This window comes from Syngnathus leptorhynchus, chromosome 17 (assembly GCF_054491065.1).
Source record: "Syngnathus leptorhynchus isolate UIUO chromosome 17, UIUO_Slep, whole genome shotgun sequence".
NCBI classification, from domain to species: domain Eukaryota; kingdom Metazoa; phylum Chordata; class Actinopteri; order Syngnathiformes; family Syngnathidae; genus Syngnathus; species Syngnathus leptorhynchus.
Genome location: NC_141211.1, coordinates 6,244,457 through 6,266,330, shown reverse-complemented (window position 1 = coordinate 6,266,330; position 21,874 = coordinate 6,244,457). Strand labels below are relative to the sequence as shown.

General features: G+C 42.8%; 5 protein-coding genes across 5 annotated transcripts; 4 read left to right on the top strand and 1 right to left on the bottom strand.

The window, feature by feature from the left end:
- Positions 1-335: 335 nt before the first annotated feature.
- rb1 (retinoblastoma 1) lies at positions 336-9,792 on the top strand. Its single transcript, XM_085936205.1, has 28 exons — positions 336-429; positions 702-823; positions 1,036-1,156; positions 1,402-1,505; positions 1,615-1,749; positions 1,921-1,959; positions 2,035-2,084; positions 2,185-2,295; positions 2,654-2,799; positions 2,871-2,948; positions 3,047-3,156; positions 3,242-3,316; positions 3,462-3,549; positions 3,627-3,743; positions 3,819-3,875; positions 4,026-4,057; positions 4,149-4,225; positions 4,317-4,543; positions 7,290-7,405; positions 7,466-7,635; positions 7,707-7,852; positions 7,928-8,032; positions 8,113-8,226; positions 8,326-8,471; positions 8,541-8,571; positions 8,646-8,788; positions 8,881-8,927; positions 9,018-9,792. Exons 2-28 carry the CDS (start codon positions 714-716, stop codon positions 9,086-9,088), a joined length of 2,766 nt encoding a protein of 921 aa, XP_085792331.1. The 5' UTR covers positions 336-429; positions 702-713; the 3' UTR covers positions 9,089-9,792.
- Positions 4,657-6,933, bottom strand: LOC147043427 (lysophosphatidic acid receptor 6-like). The gene has a single exon (XM_085936206.1). The coding sequence runs from the start codon at positions 6,570-6,572 to the stop codon at positions 5,484-5,486; it is 1,089 nt and encodes a 362-aa protein (XP_085792332.1). The 5' UTR covers positions 6,573-6,933; the 3' UTR covers positions 4,657-5,483.
- Positions 9,793-10,404: 612 nt separating the features above from the next.
- LOC147043425 (short transient receptor potential channel 2-like) lies at positions 10,405-14,404 on the top strand. Its single transcript, XM_085935980.1, has 13 exons — positions 10,405-10,419; positions 10,505-11,197; positions 11,272-11,472; positions 11,542-11,706; positions 11,767-11,941; positions 12,007-12,207; positions 12,269-12,431; positions 12,503-12,595; positions 12,673-12,865; positions 12,926-13,053; positions 13,120-13,189; positions 13,258-13,375; positions 13,458-14,404. The coding sequence occupies exons 1-13, from the start codon at positions 10,405-10,407 to the stop codon at positions 14,186-14,188; spliced, it is 2,946 nt and encodes a 981-aa protein (XP_085792106.1). The 3' UTR covers positions 14,189-14,404.
- Positions 14,405-15,262: 858 nt separating this feature from the next.
- rnf121 (ring finger protein 121) lies at positions 15,263-18,876 on the top strand. The gene is made up of 9 exons (XM_085936652.1): positions 15,263-15,461; positions 16,324-16,361; positions 16,529-16,670; positions 16,782-16,936; positions 17,005-17,112; positions 17,382-17,502; positions 17,592-17,725; positions 17,877-17,978; positions 18,533-18,876. Exons 1-9 carry the CDS (start codon positions 15,384-15,386, stop codon positions 18,651-18,653), a joined length of 999 nt encoding a protein of 332 aa, XP_085792778.1. The 5' UTR covers positions 15,263-15,383; the 3' UTR covers positions 18,654-18,876.
- Positions 18,877-19,089: 213 nt separating this feature from the next.
- LOC147043423 (uncharacterized) lies at positions 19,090-20,378 on the top strand. The gene is made up of 5 exons (XM_085936653.1): positions 19,090-19,285; positions 19,374-19,415; positions 19,506-19,568; positions 19,628-19,757; positions 19,828-20,378. The coding sequence occupies exons 1-5, from the start codon at positions 19,261-19,263 to the stop codon at positions 19,997-19,999; spliced, it is 432 nt and encodes a 143-aa protein (XP_085792779.1). The 5' UTR covers positions 19,090-19,260; the 3' UTR covers positions 20,000-20,378.
- Positions 20,379-21,874: the final 1,496 nt, after the last annotated feature.

Here is a 21,874-nt window from a genome sequence, read left to right as displayed (position 1 = left end):
AAGGTAAATTGTTCATAATTTTATTTGTAATTCCATGTAATTTCCTTTTTAGTATCATTACTTTCCTACAAGCACGTACGCTATGCTACCAGAAGAGGGCAGTGGTGAATCGAAGTACTGAAGCGAATCCACGAACACTGATGTAGTATAAAATAAAGAAAATCAGGGCAATCATAACTTAAATAAGCCCATAAACGGCATATTATATGGCAGATAATTGATTCGTTTATTCATAATAACACAACAAGACAGACTATCTACTCGTGACGTAGAGCTGCGGGATATATGCAAATTAGCGGATGTTGCGTATACGTTTTCCCGCGGTTTTGTCTCATGAGTTTGGGTTCGCTCGTTTCTTACAGTTTTACGGTCACCCGATTCAGTACTGCGGTTCCCGCTGCAAAACGGTCAACCAAACGTCCATTACCGGTACCTAATAATTAATATAAAATTACTTTCCTCGTATAAAAAGTTGAAAACGGTTTGTATCCAACTACGTGGGTGCACGTATTAATCGCCTGAAACTGTCTCCTACACAGCGTGCATTCTTATGACTAAAATCGAACCCTACCATTTTCGGTTTCCGGAAGTTATCTATGTTTTGTGTTGTCGAAACACACTCGGCGGACTAGGTTTTAAATTTAGTGGTTTTTTTTTTATTTGACATACTTTAAAAATTGCCGCATTTGCTTGTTTGTTAGCGGGTTACAAAGATGCCACCGAAGAGGCGTAGTGCCGGGACGACCCTAAGCAAAGAGACAAAAAAGAGAGCTGAAACTTCCTCCCCGGACATCAAAACGAGCCCCGAGTTAGCGGTCAAAAAGTAAGCCACCTTACCTTTCAACAAATTTACAATTTAGCCAATACATGACCACGCTTGTTTTAAGTTACATTAAAACCGTCATTGACTAACAAACCACTTCAGGTAGCTGGGTCGTTTTATAATCGAATGTTTCGTTGACATTTGGTACGTTAGCACAAGATCAGTGCGAAAGATTGTTGGCAAATAAGTTATGATCTGTTCCCACTTTCTAGGCACAGAGACAAAGATGCTGATTTTGTTGCTTTGTGCAAAAGCCTCCATGTATCTGATCTGGTTTGTGACCGTTCCTGGAAGATGTACAAAAGTCGTCAGGAGTCCCTGGATGAATTTGCTGTACGTAGCCAACTTGCATATAAGCTTTTATCATTCCCTCTTTTGAACAAATAGCTGCCAAGTAGTTTTGTGAGTTCAAATCAATTTTAGTGTAGTTACAAATTTTTGGAATTTGTTTGATAGCTGCACAAAGTTTAGGCTACGTTAATAGTTGAGTTGTATTCTATACAAATTGTCGTCATTTAAATACTTTCTGAATTCTTCAAAAATGTTGAACTGCGCAAATTTCAATCATCTCACTTTAGGAAGATCAGAAAAGTTTATGGGGGGCTTGTCTGTACGCTGTTGTGATCGACATGGATGCTGCTTCCTTCACCATAACTCAGGTCTTAAAAGCAGTCTCTATGAAGTAAGTATTCATAATCATGTATTATGTTACTGCAGTACCAGCAAATAAATGTCTGTTTAAATTTTGAAGCAAAATATTGGATATGACAATGTTTTGTGTTTCTTATTAGTCTAAAGCGGTTTGTGACTCTGGTTCGGAAGTTGGACGTCAATTTGGACGCAATAAGCTCCAAGGTGAATTCAGCACTGATACGCTTGGAGAACAAATATGATGTGACCCTGGCTCTTTACCAGAGATATGAGAAGTGAGTTAACACACACACACACACACACACACACACACACACACACACACACACACACACACACACACACACACACACACACACACACACACACACACACACACACACACAGCAGTGCAATTCAAAATGGCTAACCTGTTTTTTACAATATAATAATACTTGTTGTTTCAGGACATGCAAAAAAATCTTTGTTGAGGTCCCCAAAGCCAAGTAAGTTGAATATTTTCCTGCTTGGTTTAATGGTTGTATGCTGATTTTTAATTATTCACTGTCTGTTTTTTTCAGTGAGAGTGAGCTCATGCGGAGCTGCTGGACGATGTTCCTTTTGGCCAAGGGTTAGTTAAGTCTGACTGGATTGGAATGTTTTGGTCCTGATATTTGTGTTTGTGTTGCCCAACAATGGATTTTGACACCGCAATGGTGTTTCTCGTGCAGGAAAGGCCTTGCAGATGGAGGATGACCTGGTCATATCATTTCAGCTGCTGCTGTGCACTCTGGAGTTATTCATCAAGCGATGCCCTCCTGAACTACTGCAGCCTCTTTACCGTAAGACACAACAAGCGTCATTGGTTGCAGATTACAAACTTACGTAAACGCGGAGAAGCATGACGTTTTACGATGCTGTTATCAGCTTGTAAATTGTTTTGTATGTTCTTATCACATTTTGTTCCCTTTCCTTTCTGCCCACGAATAAGCGTTTACATCCTTGTAGCTTATGAAGCCAGGATATTTATTTATTTAAATTTATTTTTTATTTATGATTTCTGGTTTTTATTTATTTACATTTTTTGTATTCTTTTACTTGGTTTTCTTTTTTGGTCAGTTCTTTTGTCAGTTGGGTGAATATTTTCCAGTATGCAGCCAGTGGAGAAAATCAAGTGTTTATCGTTGTTGTTGTTGTCAGAATCATCCATCAGCAAAGTCCAGATCCCTGTCACACGCACGTCACGTCGCAACCAGAACAACGCCAAAGCACGAGTCGCCGAGCCAGAGGTGGACATGCTGCTTCTTGAAACCTTGTGCAAGGAGAATCAGTGCAATTTAGACGAGGTTTGTCTCCCTCCGTCTCGATGAGCATCATCTTGAATCTGAATGTACCTTCGTGTTAATTGGATTTGCAGGTCAAAAATGTCTATCAGACCAGTTTCTCTGCCTTCCTGGTGTCTCTGGATCTTCTCAAATCTTCTGGACTACCTCAGGTGTGCCTTGTGAATGTTCTCACAACATGGACTGTTTATTGCAACAAACATCTATCTAGAAATCTATCATTCAAATGACATTTTATTTGTAACCACAGGCCAGCAGCATCAACCAGCAGTACGAAGAGCACTACCTCAAGAGTAGAGACGTTGATGCACGGCTATTTTTGGACAGCGATGAGACGCTTCTTTTGCCTAAATTGGACCCGTAAGGATTTTACACTCAAATCTGTGTGTTGAAATGGAAATAAAAAAAATAAAAAAAAGCATAATTCATACATCCTCTTTCCAAGGGTTCAAGTGGAGAGAACACCTAAAAAGAACATGCCAGAAGAAGATGCCGTGCCCGTCCCGCAGACTCCAATCAGGTAGGTATCAAATATATTTTTTTAATTATTGTTATTTGCATCCTCAGCTGATAAATGAAGGAAATATTGCTTTTGGAAATGTATTCCAATTTGGTATATAATTGCGGGGGTTTTTTTTTGGTTGTTTTTTTTTTTTCCCCGTCAGAGCCGCCATGACCTCCATCCAACAGTTGAGGGGAGATCTCAACTCTCGCGGCGACTGTCCGTCCGCCAATTTAGAGACCTACTTCAAGGCACGTCTCTACAATCCCCCCCCCCCCAAATGTAAAGTTCAGCCCCATGTGTGATTTCCCGACTCTTGTGTTTTCAGAACTGTACCGTGGATCCAACTCGGGATGTGTTGAAGCGTTTGGAGACAATGGGATCAAAATTCAGCCAGAGGTTTGCGGAGGCAGTTGGCTCGAGTTTGGTCACTCTCGGGAAGCAGGTATTCAAAGAACGCTCCGAGATGCTAAGCAATATTTCTGCTACGTATTGTGCTTGATGTTATTTTTTATACCAGAGATTTACACTTGCTGTCAAACTCTACTACAAAGTCATGGAGGCGATGCTGAAATCGGTACTGTATTTGATTCAAACCTTTTTCAAGTGGCATTGAGTAAAAAAAAAAATCTGGTCTCCCATAAAGTCAGAAGATGAATCTGAGACAAGAAATCAAATGTGTTACTTATAACTAAAAAAAAATGTTCTTTTTTTTTGTTTGTTTTAGGAAGAGAAACGACTCTCTGTGCAAAATTTCAGGTATAAATGCTTTTTTCAATTCATGTATTCATTTCTACTTCAGTTGACCGTTGGGTATTCTTGGTCTTAATTTACTTCCCTTCCATTTTAGCAAACTCCTCAATGACTCTACGTTCCACACTTCACTTTTGGCCTGTGCTCTGGAGGTTGTCATGGCAACATACGGAGGTGCATTTTTCAATGTTGAAAGTTTGAACTTTAGTCAGTCTGGAATCTGGATATATCCTTACATTGTTTTTGTTTTTTTTCTCATTATTAGAGAGCAGTTTTAAGACTGGCGGTCACAATAATGGCCGCAGTGGCGGCAACCCAGACGAAGCGGACCGGTGCTTTCCGTGGATACTGGATGTTTTGAACCTCAGCGCCTTTGACTTCTACAAAGTTATTGAGAGTTTCATCAAAGCCGACCCAACTCTCAGCAAAGACATCGTCAAGCATCTCGAAACCTGCGAGAACCTCATTATGGAGTGCATCGCATGGAAGACGGTCAGTGATTTTTTTCGCAACTCAAAAAGAAGGTCAAATCCATTCAATTCAGCAAAAAAAAATTCTAGTCACACAAAAAAAAAATTAGACCTTTGACCGTGCTATTTTTTTTATTTCAAGACAACAAACTTTTTGTCGTGAATTGCCGCTATTGCTATTGCTGCTTCATCACGATTCTCACTCGCAATCCTGCGGGTGTGACGCAATTTAGTCTGGAATCCGACACGTCTCTCAAAGCGTGTTGTTGCTCGCATGCTGATGTTGTAAGGGCGGTGAGGCATTTCCCCGTGTTAGAGCAGAACCCCTCGGGCAAAGCTTCCTGACAGGAATGTTTTAGCTCTCAGCTTTTGCAAGAAAGGACAACTTGTCGGCGTGCAAACAAGCCGCACCGTGTCCACTTTTTCAACTGGTGACGGATTCTGTTATTTCATATCAGTTGTAGTATTATGAACGAGTCGGGTAGTTGACTTTTGTTACTCATTGACCACACCTGACTATTCTTTGAGTCATCGCACATTTGCCCCATCAGCTGCTCATGCTACCTATAAGTCGTGACGAAAGCAATGATATGACTCATTTGTGACAACCGAGAGTTTGGTCATAAAATCAACCCTGAACTGCTTTATTTACTTTCGGAATGAATCTTTCTGAGAGCGTACTTCTCAGTAAAGTGCCTGAAAGCTGTTGAAAGGAAGTACATTGAAACAGCTCTAATACTGCTTTCATCATACACACAAAATAGCATGAAGGAAAAAATTGACATTTGAAGAAGCGTTCAAATTTCTCCGTAGAGTCGCTAATACACAATGGCACGAGGCGGGAACTGTATTGTGTCAAGTTCCCACACATTTGTGTCCATTCAAACACTCTTTGGTTCCTGTTTACGTTTTCAGTTGTGAGTCTTTTTTTTTTTTTTTTTTTTCCCCTCCAACACAAGTCTTCACATGGTGACATTCTTTTTCGACTGTAAAACCTCTGTATCCGTCAGGTTGTTTTTCAGAGGCCTCAAGGGCAGAGTTCTGTGTGTCAACCTGGGGCTGTCTCCATGCAACCTGTCGAGAAGCTTGACACCGTTGTGCCACACGGTGGACTTGCGTTTGATGGAGCTCTGGATGGTCTCCGAAGTGAAGTAATAAACGACGGGATCGAAACAGCAGTTGGTCACGGCGATGCACAGAGAAATGGGGTAGATGGTTCGAACCACATGTTCGGCGTAACATCCTTTGAGGACTTTGGTCCGGACTAGAGAGTAGAACATGAGATTTACGTTGTAGGGGATGAAACAGAAGCAGAAGATGAGTAGATGCACCACGATCATCCTCAAAACTTTGGTCTTATTGATGCTACCGCCACGGCTGATGGTCTGAGGTTTCTTCAAAGTCAGTAGAACCATGCCGGAGCAGAACAGGTTGACCATCAGCGGGATGACGAAGCCCACCGTCTCGATAAACATCACCACCTTGGAAAGCTCCGACCTCCACTGCTTACTGGAGTAGTTTTCAAAGCAGTAGTTTGATGAAGCGTTGAGGTTTTTGTCCGAGGTGGTGTCCAGGAGGAACCCGGTTGGGATGCTTCCAGAAAGAACCAGCACCCACACCGCCACGCAGGCCAGTTTGGCGTTGCGCTTGGTCCGGATTTTTTGCGAGCGAAACGGGTGCACGATGGCCAGAAAACGGTCGATGCTGATGCAGGTGAGGAAGAGGATGCTGCCGTACATGTTGGTGTAGAAAAGCGCCACGGAAATCTTGCACAGCTCGCTGCCGAACATCCATTCCCGCTTGATGAAGTAGACGATCCGAAAGGGCAGGCTGAGGACGAAGAGCGAGTCGGACACCACCAGGTTGATCATGTACGTGGTGGTTTCGTTCCTCGTCTTTAACGTGCAGCCAAAAATGTAGACGGCCAGCAGGTTGAAGAGGAATCCAAAGACGAAGACCAGGCTGAAAACGGTGCTGTATAGCGGGTACTTGAAGTCGTCGCTCTTGTTGCACATCGACGTGTGAGCGCCACTCAGCGTACCGTTGAACATTTTTCAAGGAAGCTGCAACATTTACAGAGTGGAATTGTCGTGGCGTGTGTCAAACCTGTTCATCCGCCGGTCCGCAGCCGTCCCCTCTTTGTTTGCATTTGTATTGGGAGAGAAAAATAGCTCCAAGAAGCTTCTGCGGCTCAACTCGATCCTTTTTTTTTTTTTTGCTCTATCTAAGCGTCCTGCCTTGCACCCTCTGTTGATAATCGGTGACGATGGGAAGGACTTTAGTTCTTTCACTTCCTTTAAAGTCTCTTTCAGCCGTGTAAACGCAAAGCGATTCTTCTTTTTTTTTTTGGTGTTTCTCGTATCGCTTCTGTTTCCTGGAGCCAGCCTGCTCGGTCTGAAGGTCTTTTACAAGTGTCAGTCGATCTAGGACAAAAGAAAAGGGAGGAGCTTCCACCCTGGGTAAAGCCTTCCTACTTATGTTTTTGCACCTGCCTTCAATTTCAATATCATTTTTTTGTTTACAGTCTTTTTTTTTTTTTTAAATTGTTTTGACTTTGAGCTAATAAAAAGGCACCAGTGGACTTTGCCCACGAACCATATGTCAGTGAAGAGCTGTCAAGTATAAGCAGGACTCCAAAAGAAGACACTCGTTGCGTGTCTGTACCTGCAGCTGTTGTTGAAACCGCACCCAAGTGTCACACGAGTTCGCTCATATGTCTCACGAGAAACTCAAGTCAATAGAAAAGATTTTTTTATTGCTTCTTCCAGGGTTCGACTCTGTTGGAGCTGTTGAAGCAGGAGCATGAAGGCGGCGCAGTGGAACAAGCGGAAACGCTTGCAAGTTTCAGCCAGCAGTTGCAGCACAACCATACAGCGGCCGACCTGTGAGTCCGTCAGCTTCGATGATGCGCCGTGATTCACATTCACCATTTTCTCTGCGTCAGGTATCTGTCCCCCACTCGGCCGTGCCTTCGCATCTTGCCGCCCGACTCGCCCGCCACCGCGCCGGGCACTCCAGCCTCCGCTCCGGCGCGAAGTCACCCTGCAACCCAAGCTGTGGGCCAAAACCCTCGTCAACTAAAGTCCAACTCACTCAGCCTCTTCTATAAGAAATGTAGGATTCACTACATAAAAAATGTATGAGCAAAATTACTTGTAAGAAATGTCAGATGTTCCTCCTTGTAGTGTACCGCCTGGCCTACACCAGACTGAAGATGCTTTGCTCCTATCTGCTTTCCTCCCACCCGGAGTTGGAGCCCATCATCTGGACGCTCTTCCAGTACACGCTGCAGCATAAGTACGAGCTGATGAGAGATCGGCACCTGGACCAGGTAGCCTCGTCAAATTTTCCGTCTTATATGCTCATATTTTGGTCCGCTTGACATCACGCTGGTGTTCCCTTCTAGTTGATGATGTCAGCCATGTTCGCCATATGCAAAGTTAAGGGCATGGATCTGCTCTTCAAGGCCATCGTGTCGTCGTACAAGAACATGCCAAATACCAACCAGGAGGTGACCCCATCTTTGGACAAGCCTTGTTTCTCAAGCCCCTCCCTCCCAGGCTTCTCAACTTGACATCTGTTCTCGTGCAGACTTTCAAGCACGTGTTGATCACGGAGGGCCGCTACGACTCCATCATCATCTTCTACAACGATGTTTTCATACAGAAACTGAAAACCAACATCCTGCAATATGCGTCAACAAGAGTAAGGCTTCCTCAACTCCTGCGTATTTTAAATGTTCCCCTTCTGCTACACACCTGATTCACGAGTGACCGGAATCTTTCCCTCCCTCCCTCCCTCCAGCCGCCGACCCTTTCGCCGATCCCGCAAATTCCACGTAGTCCTTATAAATTTCCCAGTTCACCTCTGCGCGTGCCCGGAAGCTGCAACGTGTACATCTCGCCGATGAAGAACTCGCGCTCCCCCGGCAACATGACTCCCCGCAGCAGGTCAGCGCCTCACAGTGGCACCGCATCGACGTCTTGACCGATTGGCTGATCTTGTTTGTCTGTTTGCAGAATGCTGGTCTCCATCGGTGAATCATTTGGGGTATGCTCCTTTTGTTTTTGTTTACCACTTTAAGGCTTTATATTCATGCATAATTTTTCTTTTCTCATGTGTAGACTCCTAATTGCTTCCAAAAGATTAACCAGATGGTCAGCAGCGGCGAGCGCTCCTTGAAGAGAATCTCAGATCACGGAGGCGCCCCGAAAATTCTCAAGAGGTTACGATTCGATGCTGATGGGATAGATAAGACAGATGGAAGGTGGGTGAAAAGCGCCCTCTTCTGGCATGAGACGTTGTTACATCAATAATAGTTTTGGAGAGTGCATAATGGTTGTTGTTTTTTTTAAACAGCAAATCTGATGGAGATTCAACACTGTTCCAGAAGCTCAATGATTTGAGTGAGTTCACATCTGCACTGTTTCCATTCATGTTGTCAAATTGAACTTGGAATGAGTCCCATAGCTAACGCAAACTACTTTTCTACCCAGCCTCCGCCCGCAGTCGGATGCAGGAGCAGAAAATGAAGGAGGATGCGGAATCCCGAAAAGACCATCACTAAAATCTACTGAGCTGTCCCTGCGCTGTTGCTCGTAATGTGAACTCTCGTTTTATGTGAAACCAGAGTTGTTGTACTTGTTTTGTAGTTTTAGATGAGAATAGGTACTTGTTTTATTTGAGCTAGACTCCCATCACTGAGACACGATGCTGACTTATTTTTTGACCAACCCTTTTCTTGGCAAAGTGTGGATTTTTTACCGTCATTTAAATGGTTCAGTCATGATGCAGGATCTGCCGCTATTTAAAGTAACTTTAATTAGACTTTTTATTTCCTTTGTGTTTATTTAGATGATTTTTGTTGTATTTAAATCCAATTTTAATTGAGAATTTGCAGACTAATGAGTGGTATTTTTTTTATTATTATTATTAATTCAGTGATTTTTTTTTTTAATCAAATATATTTGGGCTCCAATACAAAACATCAGGTTTGCTCATCATCCAAGTGTCCTGCATTTCAATTGTCGTAGGATGGAAGCTCCTTTTGAACTAAAAAATAGTGTTCATTGATTGAGATTTGTTTTTTAAAAAAGTCCTATCATTGTCCTATCATCAAAAAGAAGTTCTAGAATTGTTATTTAACAGAGTTTTAAAAATCAAACTGCTTTTATTTTTTGCTTTTAGCAAGCAACCTTTCTAAATTGTTATAAATATTCCCCTTTAAAGTAGTTATTTGTTTAGGGAGTTTGTACCACTTTTAAATAAATAAAAACTAAAATTGGTAACTAAACGAACTTCTCGGCTGACATTCTCGACGTATATTTTGTTTGTAGCAGTCTTTTAGCGCCCTCTAGTGTTTCAAAGACGCAGCCTAGTTGAATGAGTAGAATAATAGACGCAAATTGGTTTGTTTATAATATGAAAACACTGTGGCCAGCAGGCTTACTAATCAAATATTATTAATCAAAGTAAGCAAACAAAACAATGTGAACATTTTTAATTCTAGACGTGAACTGCAACGATTTTTATAAATGTAGCGTCCCTTTTATTTATTTTTTTTCCCTTCCATTTCCACAGGGAATGATGACACCTGCTGTGTGTACAGTAACCAACCCCCCTAATTGATACCATTGCTCTGTTTTCAGCAGAGGAGGTCACAATCTAGCAGAAACACTTTGAGCCAGGTTACATTTTAATTGGCTGGGATCCCCATGGGGGAGCGCGTGAAAGTTTAGGTTCCTTACAGAGAGCTTCACATGACCACAGATTGTCAAAGCGCTTACCTCGCATGTCTATCGCCTCCATCTGTTTTCATTGTGTGGAACAGGATAATTGCTCCAAATTTGTCCGGGTCATCTTTTTTTCTTTTTTCCACCAGAGATGCAAAACCTCACGGTGAGTAGGTTTTTTTTTTTGCTGATTTTTACAACATCACAAATGAACAAGTGAAAGTAGTGAAAGTGCCTGTGTTGTCTGTCAGCCAGATCAATGGCGCGAGATCATGAACAAAAAAATGCAGTTCCCTCCGGAGCTCATCGGCGCCATCCAGGAAGGGAAAATGGAGCTGGTTTGCAGCCTACTCAAGACGGGCGACGGCATCATCCGCCAGCTGGACGACTCTGAAGATCGCCTTTGGAGGGAGGCCCTCAACCTGTCCATCCGCCTGGGGAGCGACTGCATCATGGACGCCCTCCTCCAGGGGGTCAAATTCGACTTCCGTCAGATTCACGAGGCCCTTCTCGTTGCCGTGGACACCAACCAGCCGAGGGTGGTCAAGCTCCTGCTGGACCGCCTGGATCAGGAAAAAGGCAACAAGATGGACGTGCGTTCCTTCTCTCAAGCCATCTATGACCACTCTATCGACAACTCGCAATTTGCCCCCGGTGTGACCCCGCTGACCCTGGCGTGCCAGAAAGATCTTTACGACATCGTCACCATGCTGACCCGAAAGGGTCACGTCATCCCGTGGCCGCACAAGATCTCCTGCGCCTGCCTGGAGTGCCGTAACGGGCGTCAATACGACCTGCTCAAGTTCTCCTTGTCCCGCATCAACACCTACCGCGGCATCGCCAGCCGCGCTTACCTCTCCATCACGTCCGACGATGCCATGCTCAGCGCTTTCAGCCTCAGCAGAGAACTCCGCAAACTATCTCGGAATGAACCAGAGTTCAAGGTCAGTGCTTGCCTTTTTGTCTCCTCGTCTTTTTTTTTTTTTTTTTGTCCACCCAGTCTACGTTTCCCATGCAGCCTCAGTACCTGAGCCTGGAGGAGCTTTGTCAAGAATTTGCCGTGGAGTTGTTGGGTATGTGCCGCAACCAGAGCGAGGTGACCACCATTCTCAACAGCTGCGGAGACGAGAGCCAGGAGGCGTTGGACGAGCAGGCCTTCGAGGAAGGCATACCGAACCTGTCAAGACTACGCCTGGCTGTCAACTACAACCAGAAGCAGGTAGCCCAGATGTCATATCGGGACGACTCAATCGTGCGCACGTTCCTCATCGTTTGTCTTTTCGTGCAGTTTGTCGCCCACCCCATCTGCCAACAAGTTCTGTCTTCAATCTGGTGTGGCAACCTGGCAGGTTGGAGAGGTAGCAGAACTGCGTGGAAGCTCTTTGTCTCCGTCTGGATCTTTTTCACAATGCCCTTCCTCTGCCTCGCCTACTGGATTGCACCAAAGTCAAAAGTAAACCAAATTTTCATCCTTGCCAGCTGTGCTCATTCAAATATTGACTCGCTGATTCAGGTGGGAAAGATCCTAAAGACTCCCGTCATCAAGTTCCTTCTTCATTCCGCTTCCTATCTGTGGTTCCTCATCACATTACTCGGGGAATCCATCACCATGGAGATGTACCGGGATACGTTTGCGGCGAGGCAGCAGAACATCTTGCACAGCTCCTTCCACATGGTTTGGGTGGTCGGTGAGTTCCCGTTCGTTCGCTCGTGTCGTTGTAGGCTCGAGCCGAGACGTGCGTTGTCTCGCTAGGTTTCTTCTGGTATGAATGCAAGGAAGTGTGGATCGAAGGTCTGAGGAGTTACTTCCTGGATTGGTGGAACTGCTTGGATGTGGTGGTGCTCAGCATGTACTTGGCCTCCTTCGCCTTACGTGTGCTCATCATGCTCAAGGGTCATTTGTGTCTCGACACAAACAACTCGGAGGAGGAGTGCGTCTACTTCACCCAGACGGGTAGGAAACCAAACACGATTGTGGCTTCAAAGCCACTCTTGTTAATCTTTCTTGGCGGCAGTACGTGACGACTGGCGTCAGGAGGACCCTCAGTTGATTGCGGAGGTTCTGTTCGCCGTGACGAGTATGATGAGCTTCACAAGGCTCGCTTACATTCTCCCGGCGCACGAGTCACTAGGAACGCTCCAGATCTCCATCGGCAAGATGATTGACGACATGATGAGGTGACGACGAGGCGCTATTTGGCTGCGGCGTCATTGTTTTGTCTTCATCTTTTGTCCACGTGGCTTTTCAGATTCATGTTCATCCTGATGATCATCGGAACGGCCTTCCTATGCGGGATCAATAATGTCTACGTCCCTTATGTCATCTCACCGCGTCTTGGCAGGTGACGAAAGAAAGTGACATCATCCAACCGAGACAAACATTAGATTGTTTTTTTTTTTTTGGGTTTCTTCATTGCAGGTTTAACGAGACGTTTCACTTTCTTTTCTGGACCATGTTCGGTGTGGCCAACCAGGACTACGTAGACATGCCGCAGTTTGTCTTGGCCGAATTTGTCGGACGGATTCTGTACGGAATCTTCACGCTTGTCATTGTCATCGTCTTACTCAACATGCTTATTGCTATGATCACCAATTCCTTTCAGAAAATTGAGGTAAAGTATTTTTTTTTCGAATTGCATACAATGTAGGAAATGTGAAGCATGTGTTTTTAGGACGATGCAGATGTGGAGTGGAAGTTTGCCAGGTCCAAGCTGTATCTTAGTTACTTCCGAGAGGGTCTCACCATGCCCGTCCCGTTCAACATCATCCCTTCCCCAAAAGCTTTGTTTTACATATTAAGGTGAGTAACTTACAATTTTTTTTTTTTTTTTACCCTTCACTTTTAATGTTTGTCATCTTCCCACAGGGGCATCTTTAGGCGCATCTGCTGCTGCGTGAACTGTAATTCTGCAAAATATCCACCAATAGCTTCTTTGGTAAGATTAAGTGTGACCAAACTTTCATCAAATAAATTCTAAAAGTGTATTTGTTGTGTTGTGTGAAGTTTGACAAAAAGGATTCAGAGGGCAACCAGGTTCCGTACCGTCAGCAGGTGATTAGAGCTCTGGTGCAACGATACATCGAATCGGCTCGGAGGGAGTTTGAGGAGACCAAGAGGAAAGGTGAGACACGGATGTCGCTGTGGGGCCGTCGACATGGCAACAAAAGTCACACGATTCAATTGACGCGTCTTTTTCCGATCAGATATCGGTAATCGCATCACCGAGCTGAGCAAAGGCGTCTTGAGGATGCACAATGACTTGAAAATGGTCCATCACCACTTGGTCGACGAAGGTCACCGTACGACCGACGAGCTGTCGAAAGATGGCTCCTCGTTCCTCGGCAAATACATCTTGGGCGCCAAAAATAATTTCAGAGGCTTTAACAGCCAGCTGGATCAGAAAAGCACGTCACGTGACGTAACGGTGCATCACGGAGAGGAGGAGAAAATAAAAGTGCAAACGGATGAAAAGGAGCATTGCGAGGGCGAATGTGAAGAGGAGAGCTCCAGGATTTCGTCACACGGGGATTTGGTCAAGATGGAGGAAGGGCGAGGTCAGATGGAAAAAGAGCAGATTGACGCTAACAAAAGTGACGTAAATGAAATCGCTCCAGCTAAACATTTCAATATAGAAGAAGAAAAGAAGATACTTTCTGAAAGCCCCAAAAAAAGAATCAGTGAAGACACAGAAAATATGCGCAATACATTTGAAGAGATAGAATTACAAGAAAACAAAGCGGAGGCCGGGTGGATGAACGGGCGACAGCGTGAGCCAGTTATTTGCGAAAGATGTGATGACGAGGGTAAAAATTCAGAGAGCCAGACAAAAATAGCTTCACCATCAGGCAGCAGCAGTTCTGGAGACACGGGATTTGGTTCTGAAGAAGGCGAGGCATCCATCGATGACACAGACAGCAAGACGCTAGTTGAGTAACATTGTTAGTTTGAGAAAACACTTCATTTCAGTCCACAAAATTGTTTTCCTTCTTAGTCAGTCTTTCAGATCCAGAAAAACCCGTTTTCACATTCTGAATAAAAATAAAAAAAAAAGCCTTCCCATAGTAAACTTTGACACTGGCAAATATTTGTGTTAGTACAATAATTCCGTTCAGTAAAATTAAGCAAGTATTGACGTTTCCATTTTGTGTTTTTTGAGGGGAAAAAATGCACAAGATGCATTATGAATGACAATTTTCACGACAATTAAAATGGAAACAAAATGCCCATTGTGTTAGTATCGTGAACGCAGCTGCTGTGTTTGTGTCACAGTGCAAGTCTCAGCTTGCTTCACACAATTTGCTCCCAAGAGGTCCTCTTCATTAATTCATCACCTGAAGCGTGTCCCCGCGGCACATTGCCTCCAAACGTCTCCGCTGGAAAACATGCCGCTAATGTTTTGGATATTGCTTTCCCTTGTCTCGCTGGTGCTTCTAATAACTATAGCAACCATGCAATGGTTTTCATGTGCATTACATGATTTACAAAACAAAAAGGGGGAAGAAAAACTATGAAACCTCATTTCAACGCATGTTGACAGATTGGTCGGGCAGCACCTACTGGAATTGTTTAAGTAGTCGCCTCGGAAATATTTAAACGGACCAATAAAACCGCATTGTCTTGGTTCTTGGCCAATCAGATGAGACTTAGGTTGTCATTTCAACCAATCGGCATCTCCCTTTTTTGCATGTTTTGCTACTTTGGCTTTCCTTTTCCGGTCTGAATGTAGCGGGAGTACTCAAAATGCAGGTTTTGACTTGAAATAATATATATATATATGTGTATATACACCCTAGCAATCATCCAAGGCCCTGGGCATTACATGATTACATATTACATGGCAATGCATAGAATCTGAAATCTCATTGGACAAAAAAGGGAATTTATTCCCGGAGTAAAGAGAAGTGCTTCGAAATTATATATGGTTGCAAATAAAACGTTGATGCAACATTTCACAACAATCCAAAGAAAAAATTCAATCAACAACGTTAATTTCATTTTGAAAATGGGGTCAAAGCTCATTTGGGAAGTTTTATTTTGAAGCTCAAACCGGGAGAGACAAAACCGGAAGTGACAGTATGACATGTTGTTAGTTGCTAATGGCTTCCGAAAGATAAAGCAGCCCTCTGAAGATGGCCGGGATGTTTGAGGTAGAGGTGGATGGTGTGGAGCACGACCACGGACTCGAGCATCATAATGAACCGATCCAGGTGAGTGCAACGTCTCATACGCGTAGCCGTGACACTCCAAACAGGTGGAGTGGGTTTCGTTTCAGACGCTAGTTGCTAACACGTAAAACACCGCGTTAGCTTCTACGCTCAGGTTTAGCCCATCGTCAGCACTTGTCTCTCTGTTAAGCTCTCTGTTTACCAGAGGTGATATTCTTTATTTCATTTCTCTCCTTAACCTGCTGGGTTTCAGTCAGCAAATCATTTTACGAGACAAGCAACATCACAAGTAAAATGTTCAGCTTCAAGGCCAGCTCCAAGGCTAAGGTTTCCCATTCTTGCAACCAGCAGTCATTTAAATAGGTCGTCTCTGCTTTAAAACTCTATTAGTGAATAATTGATAACACTCAATGCAGAATAAAATGGCCAAACTGCCTAATTTGTGACTTTTAAGCATACAGCGTGACGTGGTGGGCGGGGGTCAAAGGTAACCAGTTTTTTAATGCCGTAAAGGCGTGGCCATTTTTTTTTGGTCATATCTAAAACAGCAAGAAGTCAATTAAGTCTGGTTTAATATTAGTATGACGACTGTCATGATTAAGTCACAGCAAGGTAAGGCATGGCTACATGTGAAGTGGCTCATTTATGTGCAGTGAGTAGCTTGAAATGCTGCAAAGCTAAGTCAGCTGTTGACTGAGTGGTGTGTTTCAGTCATTTTCATAACATTTTGAAACGACAGTATCACTTTGTAACTCAATTTTATCATTTTGTTGCAAGTAAATATACCACTCGATGATTGTCAAATGATGACATTGTTCTCTTTTGTTGTTTTCAAGGTCGCACTAATATTTCTCCCCTGCATTTATCAAGTGGCCACAAAGATAATTTTGTCTCTTGTCTACAGTTTGATGCGTCTAAGCTCTCACCGGAGGAGAAGTGGAGGTTAGTGTCTTGTCAACGCCAAGTTTCTCAATCCAAATAACTGTAATTATTTGTGTATTCAAATGTTGTATAGCCAGCCAGAGGCTTGGAATTAGTGCCATTGTAAAAGCAAACATTTTTCCTACTAGCTATGAATGAACACCCTTTTTTTTTTTTTTGTTTAACAGGGTGGAGCATGCCAAGATGCATGCCAAACACAAAGGCCACGAAGCCATGCACGCCGAGATGGTCCTGATTCTCATCGTCACACTCGTCATCGCCCAGCTCGTCCTCGTGCAGTGGAAGCAGAGGCACCCTAAGTCTTACAACGTAAGAAAACAACACTCGTTGCTGCAGTGTGTAATTAATAACAAAAAAAAAAGTGTACATAGCTAACGTTTGTCCCCGGTTTACGTGTGTCATCATGCTGCTGTCTTGTAGCTGGTGACTCTGTTCCAGATGTGGGTAGTTCCTCTCTACTTTACTACCAAACTTCACTGGTGGAGGTTCCTGACCACCTGGTTTATCTTCTCTGTCGTCACAGCATATATTAGCTACCGTGCCACTCGCAAGCCTCTGGCCTGCACCACACCGAGGTAAAATGCAACTTAGTGCCGCGTCGGTTCAAAAATACGTGGGTCCCTAAAGAACTGCTGTGCTGCAGGTTGGTGTACAAGTGGTTCCTGCTCCTCTACAAGATCAGCTATGGCACCGGGATAGTCGGCTACACTGTTGTCATGTTTACACTTTTTGGCATCAATCTTATTTTCAGGTAGGCCATGGGTCTATTTTTTGTGTAAAAATATAACGTTTAAAAAAAGACATTTCTGACCATGTGACTGGCCACTAGATGGTGCTGTTTGCCATTATTTGGATTGTTCTACAACTACTGTAACAGTGCACCTGAATGTATTTGAAATGTTTTTTTGAAACTGAATTTGGGAAAAGGCCCCATTTGACATTTGCTGAACAAAACAGAAAACAAACAGAAACGTTTTAATGATCATACAGTGCTAATCACACTGTGGTACCTCCATGCAGGATAAAGCCTGAAGATGCGATGGACTTTGGCGTGTCCCTGCTTTTTTACGGCCTGTACTACGGTGTGCTCGGAAGAGACTTCGCCGAGATGTGTGCCGACTTCATGGCGTCGACTGTCGGGGTAACAAACAAATGGACTTTCCTCACGGCGGATGCGCCTGTCTCTGCTCCAAAAGTAACGGCAACTCTTTTTGTCTCTCCTTCTTGCAGTATTACAGCGCATCCGGAATGCCGACGAAGCATTTGTCTGATAATATCTGCGCCGTATGTGGACAAGCCATCCTCGTCGATGTCAGTGAGGAGGGCATCATTGAGAACACGTACAGATTATCCTGCAACCATGTGTATCCTTCACATCGCTGACATAACAGCAGAGTTCCTCGTTTGTGTCTTTCGAAACCTCGTGAGATTGAGTCATTCACACGAGTGTCTGAAATTGCGCAAAGAGCTCAAAAGAATACGCTCAGGTTAGATCTGCCTTGACGTCACATCCAGGTTCCATGAGTTCTGCATAAGAGGTTGGTGCATCGTGGGAAAGAAGCAGATGTGCCCGTATTGCAAAGAGAAGGTGGATCTCAAGAGGATGTTCAGCAACCCGTATCCTTTGGTCAAATATACTCAAAATGAGTTCAGGGTAAAAGTGATCATTTTGTCGTACACCGCCATGCACTAAAATGAGTTGAACCTCGTATAGTTCTCATTTGAATACTTTGCAAGGGGAACACAAGTGAAAATTTAATCTTCTCGTCATTTATCGGAAGCGTTGCGAGTAAACTTCTAATGTGGATTCATGCAAAGTTCCTCTTCCCTTTTTGAGGCACAAATTGTAATTTTTTTTTTTTTTTTTTTTAAACCTATGAAAGGTGTTTCCCAGCTACTCGTATTACAAGAAAATCACTTAAATACAATTTCTGCTTTTCTTATACTGTATTCAGTCTTTTCAAATTCAATTTTGGTTGATAGCTTAGACAGAGATGTCAAAATTTCGTTTATTTCAATGAAGGCATTGAGTTTCTGGATACATCTGATAATTAACCAAGCCAAGGTGGCCTTTTAGAATCACAATTACAGATACAGAATGTTTAAGTATGGAAAACCACTAGAATATTGACAATGTATTCATTTTTGTCCTTAATTTAAGATTTATGTAGCTGGGAACGGCCACATGTCATGTACGGCCAACTTTTAGACTGGCTTCGCTATTTGGTGGCCTGGCAGCCTGTTATTATCGGCTTTGTGCAAGGCATCAACTACGTCCTCGGTCTGGAGTGACCCGCAAGTGTGGGGAAATGGACAAACAGACTACACGGAGAAGAAAACGCTCCAATTCTAATGACTGGGAGCCTAGCAATGAACTCAAACATCTGTTTTAAAAAGTATCTGTACTTTTTGTATATATTTTTAGGCGCACATCACCAGTACTAATGTTTGGGTTGAATCATGATCTCAATATCTTGTCAATTCTCTGATTTTTTTTTTTTTTTTTTTTTGGGGTCACACCCTAATTGGTTTTTGCAACTAATGCCCCAGTAAAGATGTTCATAATCATTAGCTGACTGCATTTGACTTACTTTGGTGACTATTGAACATATTCGGTATTCCTTTTTACCCTAACTCTTAAAAATAGAATTACCTGGGATTGACTGTATGTGTTTTTTAGGATGATGCCATATTTAACAAGATGAGACATTATCATCGGGAAATGTAGCTAAAGTCAGAGTTGCGTACAAAACATTACTTGACCCAGTACGTGACTCGTATCGGAGTTCCCCTCGGAAATGAACTTTAAAAACGTGAAGTAGATCCTCCGAGCTGTATATAAACACGTCACAGGCATGTGTAGAGCGAGCAGTCAATATTTAACACCAGAAGAGTCACTATGACACTGTCATCAGTCATCAAAGGTAATCATTATTATTATTATATTTTTTTTTTTATTGGCCCATTTCATTCACCGGTTCACGGTTGTAAAGCAATGATTTCCCTCCACAGCTCTGGGGTCTTTAAGTCTATTGCTAGCAGATTCCGCTCCAGGTACGCCCTCCTTTTTTTTTTTGTTTTTTTTTTGCCTATCTAAATCTGCTTTTGTTGTTTAGTGCTTCATTTTCCATTTGTGTGTGACAGTGTCTCAATATTCCGTGCCAGTCATCATCGGACCTGACAACATGCAAGTCAAAGCTCAACCAGGTAAGACATGAACCTTGATCTGAAGAATTCTGGACTCGAGTGTGTATGTTTTCCTACAGGGCATCCATTGATTCTCCATTGTGAAGCTTTATCCAACTGTGGCCATGATATGACCCTCCTCTACTGGCTCATCAATGGCTCATTCCCTGAAGATATTCACAGCAATGACAGAATAACCGAGTTAGAGACGTGAGCATTGCCCCCAATAACCCCAAAACATTTACTGTGTGGAATCAAGCGTATCTGTGTCTGATTTTAGATCCACCTTAGAGGATGGTACAATTCATCTGGGGAGTTTGCTGCTGAAGAATGTCACCTCAGAGGACTTCAACGCCACGTTCACCTGCGTGGTTAGCAGCAGTGTTGGAATGGCTTATAAGAATGTAACACTAACAGCAAAAGGCACTAAATGTTATTCATGGAGGAAATAAAAAATACAGAGCACTGTGTGACATTTGTCTAAAATACCTAGAATGCTCAAATTCAAGCCAGCATTTTCAATATTTGACAGAATGTATGTTTTAAGTACTGTTAAGATGATGTTTTTGCCACTAGTACTGTATTTCCGTATTCATTCCAGCAGGGGGCAGTGTATTACGAGAAAGAGGCGGAGCCCATCCTAATGTTAAGAAACAAAAGAGCTGCCTACTTCCTCAGGATAATAGTAACTCACTTAAGATTTATTTTCTCTTCCACCTTGAAGCGTTCTCTTTGTAAATTTGACCTAAGTCGTCCTTACATGTCATTGAACTGAAGCTAAGGATTAGTTTGGCTTTATGGTCTGATGTTCATATTGACCACAATAAAATGTGCAATCCAATACAAATGAAATTTGTACACAGCTTGAGTCTTGTGTTTTTGCTTTTTAATCTATCTTTTAATAAGGTTTGTGCCAGGAGTGCTACGAGCCTGACAGTAGAGTCCATAGATAGTCATCTTCCTGGACTGCTGTAGCAGACAGTGCCTGTCATCTTTATTAGATGCACTTTGACCTCCAGCAGACACAGCATCCCTAAGTGAAGCCTCGGTCGTGGCGGCTCTTTCACAGTTGTCAGTCAAGCATTGAACGTGACATTTTCTTTTTTTTAGTTTATTCCCAGGGTTAGATTCTTTATTGTCTGCAACTGCAGCGAATCAAACCACCAGCAATACTCTTATGTAGAAAATATAAAATTATGACATTTACTTGTAAAATGTTTACTGTTTGTGATAACAGTTTATCCATATCACAATGAATATAAAATGGCAGATTGAACCAGAATGGTCAAACATAGCAGTAGGAGTATTCATTTAAACCAAACAAAAAAAATATCTGTGAAATTACTCATCAAAACATCAATTTATTTCTATAGTAGTTTAGACTGTGCGCTGAATATCTAGTCGAGTCCCAGCCTGGAGCTGTTTCCGGTGGAGCAGTAGGAAAAGCAGCATCCTTGTCTCATTGGTGAGCGTCTTTCCACTCCACTGCCCTTTGCACGATGCAAGCTGAGCAGCCACAAAGGAGGCAGGAAGAAACATTGTGTTTATGGGGGCATCTTGGTGCCCAAAGGAGTACGAGAGGCACACAAGTCAGAACTAAAATGGCATGTGGGTAGATTAGGAGAAAGGCTAATGGCTTTGATATTTTATGTCCAAAATATACATGCTGAATGTCAACTCAAAATATCCAGCTATCCTCTATTGCCCAGTTTACAGGTGATCAGGAGCGTACATGCTGAAAGGACCTTTGTGACGTCATTTTCCCCTCAAGCACGGTCACCTCTGATCACGCTGTTTTTTTTTTGTTTTTTGTTTTTTTAAATTTGCCCTGCGATTATATTGTGCTACTAATTAAAAACATCTAGCCTCTGCAGTAATGATGATTTATGACAGAACAAGGTTGTATGGAGGAAAAACACGAGGTATTGCATGTATGCTGCACAATTAGAACACAGTGGTGGAAGTAAAAAGAACAACCGAGATCCAAAACAAATCCATTAATTGAAAAAAAAAAAAACCCATCATCAAATTAATTGTATTTTAATAGTCAAATAATTGTTTGGATCCATTTTTTTTAACTAAAGATTGTCCAAATCTCTGATTTCCTTCATGTCAGCAGGCCTATTAATATTTGGTTACTCATCAAAGTAAGATGCATGCAAACAGTTGCTTTTACTTTGGAAAACAACAACCATCAATCTTCCTTGTGTGATATTACTTCACTTTTTTGTTCATTTTCTTAATCACTTAATGAACCAAATAAACAAAAATAATTTATTAATACACATTAATCAGGAAAAAATTTTTTTTCTGGAAACACACTTTAG

Bases quoted from the DNA above. Each gene is read 5' to 3' on its own strand.
- rb1 (XM_085936205.1), top strand. From the start codon at position 714: ATGCCACCGAAGAGGCGTAGTGCCGGGACGACCCTAAGCAAAGAGACA. The intron at 3,550-3,626 runs GCACGTCTCTAC...TTGTGTTTTCAG, and splicing joins ATTTAGAGACCTACTTCAAG to AACTGTACCGTGGATCCAAC. The intron at 4,058-4,148 runs GTATAAATGCTT...CTTCCATTTTAG, and splicing joins CTCTCTGTGCAAAATTTCAG to CAAACTCCTCAATGACTCTA.
- LOC147043423 (XM_085936653.1), top strand. From the start codon at position 19,261: ATGACACTGTCATCAGTCATCAAAG. The intron at 19,286-19,373 runs GTAATCATTATT...TTCCCTCCACAG, and splicing joins ACTGTCATCAGTCATCAAAG to CTCTGGGGTCTTTAAGTCTA. The intron at 19,416-19,505 runs GTACGCCCTCCT...TGTGTGTGACAG, and splicing joins GCTAGCAGATTCCGCTCCAG to TGTCTCAATATTCCGTGCCA.
- LOC147043425 (XM_085935980.1), top strand. The intron at 11,942-12,006 runs GTGAGTTCCCGT...TTGTCTCGCTAG, and splicing joins CCACATGGTTTGGGTGGTCG to GTTTCTTCTGGTATGAATGC. The intron at 13,054-13,119 runs GTGAGTAACTTA...ATCTTCCCACAG, and splicing joins GCTTTGTTTTACATATTAAG to GGGCATCTTTAGGCGCATCT.
- rnf121 (XM_085936652.1), top strand. From the start codon at position 15,384: ATGGCCGGGATGTTTGAGGTAGAGGTGGATGGTGTGGAGCACGACCAC. The intron at 16,362-16,528 runs GTTAGTGTCTTG...TTTGTTTAACAG, and splicing joins TCACCGGAGGAGAAGTGGAG to GGTGGAGCATGCCAAGATGC. The intron at 16,937-17,004 runs GTAAAATGCAAC...GCTGTGCTGCAG, and splicing joins CTGGCCTGCACCACACCGAG to GTTGGTGTACAAGTGGTTCC.
- LOC147043427 (XM_085936206.1), bottom strand. From the start codon at position 6,572: ATGTTCAACGGTACGCTGAGTGGCGCTCACACGTCGATGTGCAACAAG.